The sequence below is a fragment of the Asparagus officinalis genome, chromosome 7, assembly GCF_001876935.1.
Source record: "Asparagus officinalis chromosome 7, Aspof.V1, whole genome shotgun sequence".
Taxonomy (NCBI): Eukaryota; Viridiplantae; Streptophyta; class Magnoliopsida; order Asparagales; family Asparagaceae; genus Asparagus; species Asparagus officinalis.
Window position 1 is genome coordinate 94052742 of NC_033800.1, and position 12831 is coordinate 94065572.

Sequence of the window (12831 nt, forward strand, 5' to 3'; positions counted from 1 at the left end):
ACGAAAATGTGTTGCCACCTCACCTTTCAAGAAAACCCTCATGTGCCACATGGGTTTTTATTTTCAAGAGATTTCCATTTCAAGTGTTTGTTTCGTCTTTAATTTTCAAGAAATAAAGTGCCACATGTGTTGCCACCTCAAATTTTCAAGAAATGTGTTTTCACACCAAATTGGGCTGAAAACACTTGGAAATGTCTCATCTCAGAATTATTAATTAGTAAAAACACTGTTTGAATAGTCATGAAGAGTAAAACAAAATATTTAAATGCCACATTTCACATTTCCGTTTTCTTGTTCTCAAACAATCACAAGAAATAGAAATCAAAGCACTGTTACTATGAAGGTTTTTTTTTCTGTTCGTGTGATTTGGCAGTGAAAAGGAACATTTTCTTTGCGAAACAAACAAAAGAAATGAAAACTAGGAAATGTCTTGAAATGTCTTGAATTCATTTCAAGAGCTACATTTCCATTTCCGAATTTTTTGTAGAAATAGCCAAACAGGCCCTAAGTGGAAACATAAGGTCTCCCACCTTACTACATAGAAAATTTCATCACCGAGCCCCTGAAAGATCACGAAGTCAGTGTTTTCTTTTTCAAAATAATATCAAGCACTGCAAGAAAAATGGTTTTTTCCCATGGTCAGAAACATGTTGACACTTGGAGAACACAGGTACATATGAATGCCACTATAAACTAGAGTATAACAGAGTACACATCCAAATGAAAAAGATTCGATAAAATTAATCCCACTTGGGAAGGAAAAAAAAGCCTCAATCAGTCGTTAGCCCATGATACAATACGAACTCAGGGCAGCTTTACCCGGTAGAAGAGGAATGGCTGATCCCGACGGCCGCTGATACTCGTTCGGGCCTAAATTACTCAGAACTTCATTGGACATCTCTATCTGTAGTTCATGGCAACCTCTTTGTTGGCCTGCAATGGGTAAAAATCATACGGGCGAGATGAGCAAGAATATGGTAAGTCGTAGGGGACCCCTGACACCAACCCTTTGGGGTTTGCTATGAAATCATAAAAGTGCACGGATTTTCCTACAATATGTCACGAAGTAAGAAGCAAGGATAAAAGCTTACATTCTTCGCTAGCTCACTGGCTTTTGCGTCGTCAAAACCTAAAGTCGCCAATATTTTGTGACCGGCGGAATCTTTCTCAGACCATATACCGAGAAGCATATGAGATGTAGTTACTTCTCCATCCTCGCCTACATTTTGAAATAAAAGAGTTAAACATCTGGTTCACATCAGAAAAGACTGCAGGTAAAGGAAATATTTCTGCTAGCAAACAAGAAGTCTCACACAAGTCATGCATTAACAAAGCATAGTGTATGATTCAGAACTGTCAATGTGAGGCCTAAGCGGTCTCAATAAGACAATAATCATAGCATATATCAAGTTTCCACCCTTCATATATATACATGCTATAATCACATTATATAGTATAAGCAGTTTTTACGATATAAATAAAGGTTTTATCCTTGTTTACTTTTACACCCACCCACTACCAAAACACTCTTAGCCGCAAAATACTTCACTAAATTATTTGCTTGAAGAATGCGAACACTATACTATTTATACAAAATACTATGAAACCTAGTAAATGATAAAGTAATATAATAAAATAAACAAATAAAAATAATACGAGAATGAGTGCACGCATATACCTTCTCTTCTAAGCTAAGTTGTACGGATAAGGACACGGATACATGACACAACATATTTGTAAAAGGCTAGGTACGAGGACAGGCTATATATATGCATGTTATGTATATTTATATGTATTAAAATTAATACATATTTGTAAAAGGCTAGGTACGAGGACAGGCTATATATATGCATGTTATGTATATTTATATGTATTAAAATTAATAATTTATATAAGATTATATTATTTATCATTTACATAAAACCTTATAAAAGAAAATTTTGAAGCGTAGGGTATACGTAAGAAGAGTGAGGAGTGTTTTAGATTAAAACATGTATTGTATAACTGAGTACACGGCTGACTAAATATATGCATATTCAAGAAGTGTCCAAGAAGTTTCGGTATGGGTACAAGTATGGTATGTGTTCTGTACAGGTACGGCTTCTGATAGAAGCACCCGGATAACATAGCTTCAAAGTCAAAAACAACGAAATAAATGATAACTATGAATGAAATAGAATGAAGCGTGACATGGCATAATTGTGAAATTGCCAACATAGTAAATATACATGGGTACAAGTATGGTATGTGTTCTGTACAGGTACGGCTTCTGATAGAAGCACCCGGATAACATAGCTTCAAAGTCAAAAACAACGAAATAAATGATAACTATGAATGAAATAGAATGAAGTGTGACATGGCATAATTGTGAAATTTCCAACATAGTAAATATACATGGGTAGGTTAGGTTCCAGTGAAATAATCAAAGTAGACTAGGAGTCTACAAATGGTGCAAAGTTTATCTTGTTAACCACTTCAACCAATGAGTTTTTGTACCAATTGATTATATCCCTTTAGTAACAAGAGTTGTAGAGTGAGGGTTCAAGAAACTAAAAATCATATATATAGCCCGTAGCCTCTAAAGTTAGCAACAAGAAAAAAAAATTGAGCAAAAGAGGAGAAAAATTATTCTCAAGATAATTTGAGCAACCCAACAGGTAAGCATTCCATTTCTCCTTGAATTTTAGAGCATTTTAAATAATTCACTGATTTGAGAATATTGTATAAGTATTCATTGTCTCATGTTTAGAATTTACTTTCAAGTTCGGTTATAATTATCTTGCTATTTTATAGGAGCTAAACATGTTGTTAGTCATTGTTAATCATATGGAACTATATGATCCCATACAATAAACCACCTTAACAACTTATTGGAAAGGATGATTTAGTAGAATAGAAATCAATACCTTATGTCGTGTTTGGTAACCTGTGCGTTTTCACTATTTTTTATTTTTTATTTTTTAGTGAAACTTGAAACGAAACTTGTTTGGGCACCGCTTCATTTTTATTTGGGCTGAACTATATCAGCCCAAAAAGAAACGTTAGATTCAAAGCACCTTTTAGATGTTTTGAGTATATTGTTTCACTTTGTTTCCTCCTCTCCCCAGACCATCGTGGCTTCTGTTGTGCCCAAGAAAAACCTAGTTTTGTCCCTCCCATCTCCGCACTATTGCCTTAAACCATCGCCACTAAGTCCTTACCGCTTTGATGGCGTCGTGCAGATCTACGTCCAAAGGTGCTCTTTTCTCTCTTCAACCCTCTAATCTCTTTCACGCACATTCCTTTTATATTTCCTCTTAGAATCATTGTCTCTTTCATCTTGCACAAATTCATTGCAAATCTCACCATGATTTGTATATTTTTTGTTGGATTGATTTTTTCCCTAATTTGTGTCAATTTTATTTTGCTCTATTTTTTCCCCTAATTTGATCCTAAACTTGAAGAATACTTTTGTGGATTAAAGATAGGAAATTTTGATTCATTTGGCCTCTTTATCTCTAATTTTCTCTAACAATACTATTTTTCTACAATGGTGAACCTAGTGGTCGTCGACAGTAGCAGCAACAGTTATCAGCAGCAATGATGGCAGACAACGGCAACGAGGCAGTTGGTTGTGGTGGTTGTCGGTGGCAAATTAATGTTCAATGGTGGATTGATAACATATAGAGTGAAACTAGTGGTTACCAAACACAAACTCACTATGGTGTTTTGAAAACAGTACAAAACTTAGGAAGCGGTTTTGGAGAAAAAAATACAATGACATCATTGACATGGTGTTTCAAAAACATATTTAGAGAAAAACATTATAGTATCCAAACACACCCTTAGATACTAAAGGCTATTATATGGTCAAGGATAAGTTTTGTTTACTCACCGTATGATTAGTATTCACTCAAAGACTAATAATAGGAACAATTAAAAAGTCTATGAATGTGAAGCTATTTGCATAGTGTGGTGTCTGTGACCATGGGAATAAAAAGAATTCATATACACAATGAATGACTTAATAAAGCATATAACAACAGAAAGAAAAGAAGTCAAATAAGCAAATAGAAATAACAATAAATTAGCAGTTAGTGAACAATGTAAATATTGGCACCAAAGATGTTTCATATTATTCAAAGAACCATATGTAGCATATTATATTAAACATGAGATAAAGTAGTTGAGATAAGAAATTTCTAGAAAGAAGAACTGAAAGTGATGAAATACAGATTTCATGGCCCTGGTGTAATATCCTAGGAAGATAAGAATAGAGAAATTTGCAAATCTTTTCTTAGGGATTGATATACAAATATACATTAAAGAGCTAAAGGATATACAAAATTGGAGTAACTGATCATTTATACGACACTAGGCGAATCTTGTACGTAGTTTTTTCGAGGGTTGGGAAATTATTTTCTTTAGACATGCACTACCTTTTCAATTCACATGTACGTGATAATTTACTGTGTGTGCATGATATATAAGCATGTAGGGTTTGCAAGCCGGACTTGGATATTGAACCGAATAATCCAACTCAAGTACCCGGTAAGTAACAAATCATGTCTTTTCTGTCACTCCGTGGAATTTTGAGTTTGTATGAAAGTCCATGTTTGAAATACAATTAGTTGATGTTCTACGTTTGAATGTTTGTGGATTTGTATTGCAGGATACTATTGTTTTTGAACGATGATATATGTTTATTAGTATCATTTGATGAGATATTTCTGTGACAAATGACTTTTGCCTAAAATGCGAAGTTTTATTCCCATTTATTTTCAATCCCCTCAATTTGTATTTCAGCGGTTTGGCATAAAGTGAAATTTTGCAATACTTTATTACAAATTGTTATATTTTTGTCTTAAGTTGTCAAGAATATAGCATGTTTTTAAACTAAATGCTTGAAGTTTTATTTTTCCTCACACTAATGACTTGCATCGGGAATTGTAAATGAGTTTTTTTACCTATAAAACCAAACAATTTACCCCATTTATTTGTAAACCCGCCCATTAGGAGAATGGGATTTTTTGCCTATAAACTAAGTTTTAACTCAATTTATTTTTAAACACACTTCCAAATTAATTAAGCTCACTTTGTATCTCCGTAGGTGTACATTGCTACTTTTTATTGAACCCACTTCCACGATATTAAATAACCTAAACTACTGGGAGAAGGGTTGACGACATCCTCCTATAATAGTTACAATAGTCATTGATTCAGGGAAAGCAAAGGATAGTCTTTGATTTTTGTAGTAAGTGGTTAGATAATACAATTTATTTTTAAAACACATGTTTCAGACTATTTATTTTGCAATTTGCATGCTAATGTCATAGCATTGTCGTCAATTTTTTCCTCATATTACTTCTATCACTAATCCTATTGACAAATCCAATTCCTTATAGTTAGAAATTTATTGGAAATTTCTCTATCATTTAATGTATTATGACTATGATTTTAACTTCTTAGTAACATTAGTCCCTAATAATTCAACGATGAAGTCACATACCATTTTGCTTCCTCTACTCTTTAATGTGTGGATGAGGAAAAAGATGCAGACTTTCGGAGCTTAAGTGCAAAAAAAGATTCGACACAATGGAGATGATAAGAAATGATTTAGAATTATCATAATTTAACCTTTTACCACCTATCAATATGAAATAAGTTAATCAAATCATAGATAGCAAGTTATTCTAATATCACATACTAATCATCAAGTTTGTTTGCATGGTATCTTTTAAAGTTGAATTTTTATCCACAATGAACCTTAATATGGAAGGATTGGATCTCATGTCTTGTATACACGAAAGTAAAATGAGATTTTCACTGTAGCTAGCCACTACATATGCTGCAGTGCAAACCTATAACTTAGCATATATAAGAAAAAGTTATACATGCGGGTTTTGCCCATAAACCCAAATTTATCCCCATAACTCCACCCATTTCCGAACAACTATAAGTCCAAAATGTTCCATCAACTTCAATAAAAAATATGATATAATAAAGTATAATATAAATGGTATTTTGCCTACAAATCAAAAGTTTCACATCCATTTATTTTTAAATCCTCCCACCACCGAAACACTCTTAGACCTAATTTGGTACTACTAGAGCTTATGATAAGTTATTTATATAAACAAGTTTCAGAAACAACAAATGCAAGCTGTTGTAAATAGATGTTCTGTAATCATATATCACAAGCTACTTTCGAAACCAGTGACATGTTAAACGTGTTTAAAATCATTATAAGTAAAATTACAAACATAGACATAATTTTTGCTACCGAAATAGAAGATAGTTGTAGGACAAATAAATTAATAATATCAAAACCTAAAGGCTATATATGATTTTTTCGTCAGTAACTGAATTTTAATTTTCAATACCAACTGAACGTTTTGTGCACAGATAAGCTTGGCAGGTATGCAACTCTGATCATACAAAAAAACAAAAGAACCTCACCACCCGCTCATACAAACAAAACACTTCACATAATCTCAACATAACTCAATCAACCCATGGCTTAAGCTTGTTGGGATTCGGGTAATTAAGCACTGTAGCAATAATCAAATACTTGATTTTGTACATTACCGCAGCTGGACTTATCTCTTATTCAGGATGCAATCTGGGATTTCTCTCATTCCAAATGCAGTAAATAGCAACATTAAGACATGATCTCTTCACCTTTTTATCAAAAGATCTCCCTTTCAACTGAATTTACCATTGTACAAGCTAATGCCACATACAACTACAGAAATCTCATCCCTATCCAATCCATAACCACATTCCAAACAGAGCTCGGAAATAGGCATTCAAAAAAGAGGTGATTATGATCCTCCCTCCCATTATGACAAAGAACACAAGAATTAACTTGTATAATCCCAAAACTGATTAATCTTGTCTTGAGTTAGAAGCCTACGATGAAAGGCTAACCAAGCTATATAAGCATGTTTAGGGATACAGAGAGACCCCCACACAGTATCATACCATAACACATTATGAGAACCAGCTACAATCTCTTGATATACAGAAGAATTGCTCAAGTTACCTGAATTGCAAAGCCCCTCCTTTTGGTGCACAAGATCACCAACAGAACCCCAAATTGACACAAAATAGTCTCTAGTTTTCATAAATTGCTTCCAACACCCTAGTCATAGCTTGTATCTCCCATGTGTTGTATCTTCTCAAATGGTATTCATGCACACATTTTATCCAGAGAATATCTTTTTTAAATGTACATCGGCTTAATAGCAGCAGCCCTGCTCCAAGACTGAGCTGAAAGTATATCAAGCCCTTTATATCTAGAACTCCTACATATATACTCCCAAGCAATTAGAGGAATTTTTATGGAATCATGGGCACCCCTCCATAGGAAATTCCCACAAAGATCGTCAACCATTTTGAGAACTTTCCTAAGCATCACATAGCAGTTCAACCAATAAATTTGAATCCCAAACAGAACTGTTCTGATCAAATGTAATCTACCAGAATATGAGAGCTTTCTAGCTTGCCCACCATGAATTTTACTTGTAATCTTCAAAAGCAACTCTCTACAATCAGCCACTGATAGCCTCTTGGACACCATTGGAACACCCAAATTTTTCATTGGTAGCTGCCCCTCCACATATCCCAGCTCCCTCATAATCTGCTGTTTTAATAACCGGATCAACACCCCCAAACACAACAGAGCCCTTTGATGGATTTGCCACTAATCCAGACGTCATACTAAACAACTCAAGCCCTTGATGCAAGAACCTCATAGAATTGACATCAACTCCTCCAAACATAAGACGATCATCAGCAAATGTAAGATCTGTTATTCCCAATCTAGAACACTTTAGATGATATTTGAAATTAGCCTCGTTCTTCAAAGTACCCAACAACCTAGAGAGATACTTCATACAAATAACAAACAAGTAGGGGGACAATGGATCCCCTGGCCTCAACCCCCTTCTACCATGATAAAAAAAATCATGCAAAGCCCCATCAAAAATATAAACTACTTGGACTACTAATGCAGGCCATAATCCAATATACCATAACAACAAGAAACCACAAATGGGTTAACATACCCTTCAAGCAATGTTAAGAAGGTGCTAGGCGGACTAGGTGTTTGAGCCAGTGCCTAGACACCTAGGCGTTTGGCTATTTTTTTAAATTATTTAATTATAATAATTGATAAACATATGTATTAAATTCATATAAATTTGCAAAAAAAAGACAACAATCTTAGATCCACAATAAACCATGCATAGTTAGATACTAAATAGCCAAAATAATACCTAACGAGGTTATAAAAAGCATTAGGAAGCGTAGGCGTTGGACTCGATGCCTAAAGCTTAGGAGGTTTTCTTTTTTTATTTTTAATTATAATAATTGATAGTAAATATCAATGTTATAGAAAGCTTAAGTGTCGGACTAGTGTCTAGGCGGATTTCCTTCTTCATTTAAGTGACGATCAATAAGGTTTTATTGAAGGTCGAAGAAGGTAGTGGAGGTGTTCATATTTGGAGGTTAAAAGGAGTTTGGAGATGGTTGAAGAACGTGGAGGCTGCAACACAGAAAATGATGATCCACGCCTAAAAGGTGCAGTTCACATAAGCAGACAACGCTCCCCTAAATACTCACAAAATTTAGGTGGACAACCTAGGTAGCGCCTAGGCACTAATAGATCTAAGCTTATGCCTAGACGGACTAGGGGAGGCTTTTTAAAACAGTGCCCTCAAGAAATTCCTGTTAAGAGTTTCACATGCCTTCCTTATGTCAACCTTCATCAAACACCTAGGTGTAATAGTACTCCTATAATAATGCTTCATTAACTCATGTCCTAGTAAAATATTACTAGCAATTTGTCTACCCTTCACGAATGCTGATTGAGAATCCCAATTATACGACACATGATATTCTGCAATCTGGATGTAATAGAAATTACCTTATAAATAAGATTGCAGGAAATATTGACAAAAAATCAACAACAGTAGATGGGTTATCCACTTTTGGAATCAATGTAATTGATGTTGTGTTCACCTCCCCAAGCAGCTTCCTAGTTACAAAAAACTCTTCCATTACCTCAACTACATCCTTGTCAGTAATATCACAAGAGCTCCTAAAGAAAGAGGATAAGTAGCCATTTGGTCCAGGGGCTTTACATTCAGGAATAGAGTAATAGAGCCTTCTTAATTTATTCATGAGAGGCAGGTTAAGATAAAATTGCTGATCAATATTTAAACAAGACTCATCCTTAACAATGTCTTCATTAAGAGTCAACAAGCCAGTAACATCAGTCCCCTTCAAGCCGATATAGAATTGCAAAAGTTCATCGACAATCATCTTTTGATTAGTGAGCCTATTCCCCATTTGGTCATATAATACCAAGATTTTATTAAAATGTCTCTGATTCCTCATAGTGCTATGAAATAAATGGGTATCTCTATCTTCCTCCAAATACCATTTGATTGAAGACTTTTGATTAAAGAAACTAATTTCTGCATTAGGAAGTCTTACATATCTCTCTTCATAGAAGCTCTCTCTTGATTAAGAAGCCTTTGATCATACAAATGAGTTCTAATATGCTTCTGAATATTTTCCGACTCCTTTCTAGATTTAAGAACTTTTAAGTTTCAGTTTAACTTGTTTTAACTTTTGCACCAGCTTATACATTTTACATCCTCTAATAGTCCCCTCTCTCCCATGATTCTTGACAATAGGTACATAGTCTTCATGAGAACACACATCTTGAAAATTCTAAAAGGTTTCTCCCCATCTAAGAAGCACTGACTCGTTAAAACTCCCCCCGTCCCCGTGTCCGACGCTTGTCGGGGACGGACACGCATTCGACACGCGTTCGACACGCGTCGGACATGGCGTCAATGGCGTCGACACGGTCAGCCCTAGTCGACACGGCGAAGTTGAGGGCAACACGGCGAAGTTGAGGGCGACACGGCGAAACCAGACTTTGAAACCCAAACCCGAAACCCAAACCCGAAACCCAATTTCAAACAGAAACCCAAACCCTAACCCTAGTCGTGAGAAAACTTACCTGATTTCTCGTCGAAAGGGCTCTTGCGAAGTGAAGAGGCGCCGCCAGCTCTCAGCTCTCAGTCTCCTCGTCGTCGTCCTCTCTTATCTCTTTCTCTCCCTCATTTAACTTTTTCGCACTCTCACCAAAAAAAAAAACCCACGAACGACGCCTTAACCCCACCACCCACTGTTCTCCCCCTCTCTCTCTTTAAAACCGCACACAGATTCAAAGAACCCCTGTCCCCCTACTAACATGGTTTCATATTTTAAAATATATGTTTACTGTTCCTCTGTTCTCCCCCTCTCTCAAAAAACGCACAAGGATTTCAAATAACCCCTGCCCCCCACTACGGTGCTTACATATTTTAAATTGGGTGGTTACTGTTTGCCACTTTGTCATTTTTCTTGCTGTTTAATGCTTCACTTTGTCATTTTCCTTGCTGTTTGATGCTTCACTGTTTGGGGCTACTGTTTACTATTTTGTCTTTTTTAAACTGTTTTGCTACTGCAAGATAATTTTCTAATGTTAACTATTATTTGCTTACTGTTCTACTATTGTATGCTAATTTAAATGTTAATTAGGATTGTTTAACTGTTGTTTGCTTACTGTTCTACTATTGTAAAGTAATTAAAAAATCTAGCCGTGTCGCCGTATCGCCGTATCCTATTTTTTAGGGTTTTGCCGTATCCGTGTCCGTGTTCGTGTCGTGTCCGTGTCGCCGTGCCCGTGTCCGTGCTTCATAGCTCCCCATTACCATACATCTTCACATATTGAGACCAGCCCTGGAGAATGATTAGACACTCTTGGAAGTAAAAAAAAATCCATAAGTTGTTTACCAGGGCTCTTAATTTACTCCATATTCTATCATTCTCATCCTGCTTATTAGACCATGTGTAAATGCAACCCATAGTCTTCATATGAAAAAGGTGACATTTCAATGCTTTTCTTAAAATCGGCAGTATCAACTTCTAAAACAGGACTACCCGCATTTATCAGTTGGCTCCAATACACTGTTAAGATCCCCACATAGCATCCATGGCAAATGAACTTAGTTACTAAAAATGTGTATTTCTCAATAACTCCTCCCTCGTATCCATTTGATTAAAAATGTACATACAAGATGCAAAACAGTGCACTCTATCATGTTTTGATTTTATCACAGTGAATGTAGCACTCACACTACAGCACACTACATCAAAATAGCTCTTATCCCACAAAATCCGTATTCTGTCATTATAGGCAACAGAATAATTATCAATCCATGCCCAATGTGAAACAATTTTCTTAATAATAGGAGTTTTATTCACCTTTACTCTAGTTTTAAGAAGATTTAACAAGGAGGCATGACAATAAGATTGAACAGGTTTTACCTCCCTTTGCTTATGAGGCCTATCCAAGCTTCTAATATTCCACACTAAGTAGTTCATAGAGACATAAACCCCATTGGAGACAAGATCGTCCCAATCCTAGCCCTATCATCTACATCATGAACTTGTTCCTCTAAAACTGCAAATGAATTTGTCCTTGTAATCACTGCAGGCACTACTCCTTTAGCTCTGCTAGATTTCTGAACTTTTGACCACTGAGCATTACTATCACCATCAGCAATCACATTCCCCCATTGTTTGTTGAAGAACCATCACCCTTTTGAAGAGAAGTAGAATCAACATTCCCATTACCACCATTAACATCTGTACTAGAAGCATTATTAGAGACATTTTGAGACTTTTGCACAGGCCTCCAGTCCATTTTATCTTTCTTTTTTTAAAACACACTTGAGGAATTATGTTTGATAATCTTGTAATGTGATCACCGCTTAGGCTTAAATTCATACATAACCTTCTGAGTAAATTCCTTACCATGAGGCCCATTTACACAACAGAATCTGGAAAAGGAGCAGGCATGTCCACTTTAATCAAAACTCTTGCATAGGTCAATCTTTGCATTGTAGCTGTCAAATGATTAGTAGCAATAGGACAACCAATTAAATTAGCTACTTTACTAATGCCATTAGCATGCCATAAATTGAGTCTAAATCCAGGGAGCTGAATCCACATAGGACAAGTGGTGACCTTTAATTTTTCTATCATCAATGTTCTTCTACGGCCTTAACACCCGCGGTCTCGCCCCAAAAACTATAGACCTCCCTCTAACACTACATCTCTAACAGCAAAACTATTAAAATTTAATAGGAAAATACCTAGCTTGATCAAACATGTGTAGCAAAACCCACCCTCCATAATTTTTTCATATAAGATTCCATGGCTTTAAATCTCACATTCAACCCAATGACATGGCCAATTAGAGCACAAGACCATTGGGAATCTCCTTCACTCCACTCCTCTTCAGAGAAAATAGCAATTGATTCTGCATTAGGAGGAATAAATTCAAGGTTGAAATCTTTGTCGGCTCTCCTATTCCCAGTGAATAAACTACAGAATGTACACTTCGGCTTAGAAGAATCCCATTTATCTTTGTCCCCAATTTATTCCTCTAAACCAACATCATCCCCATCACCATTATCAATGACCAATTCACCATCATCCGGTACATCACCACCATCATTATACAACTCCATCTCTGCTTCATCAGCCTAAGATCTCATGAGCATTTAACTTTTAGAAGAATTGAAATCCATATGTGGATCACAACGAACAGCTCCATCAGAAACCATAGTTGATGTTGATTAGGTGTAACACACGAAATCACCTCGCTCTAACCGGACTAGTGCTTCCCATCAAAATCAAGCTAGATGAATCAGCATCAACACCCTCCAATAGCTCCTTAGGAGAAGATAGTTCTCTAAGCTCAGCCCTAATAATAGGTTGGACCTC

General features: G+C 35.8%; 1 protein-coding gene across 1 annotated transcript in view; it reads right to left on the reverse strand.

The window, feature by feature from the left end:
- LOC109849246 (ATP-dependent Clp protease ATP-binding subunit CLPT1, chloroplastic-like) overlaps positions 569 to 12831 on the reverse strand; it is a 34289-nt gene continuing 22026 nt past the window's right edge. Inside the window, exons 5-6 of the mRNA XM_020419058.1 lie at positions 1092 to 1219; positions 569 to 933 (exon numbers count right to left, since the gene is read on the reverse strand). Coding sequence (XP_020274647.1) covers positions 901 to 933; positions 1092 to 1219 — 161 coding nt within the window. The 3' untranslated portion in view covers positions 569 to 900. The remainder of the gene's footprint in view (positions 934 to 1091; positions 1220 to 12831) is intronic.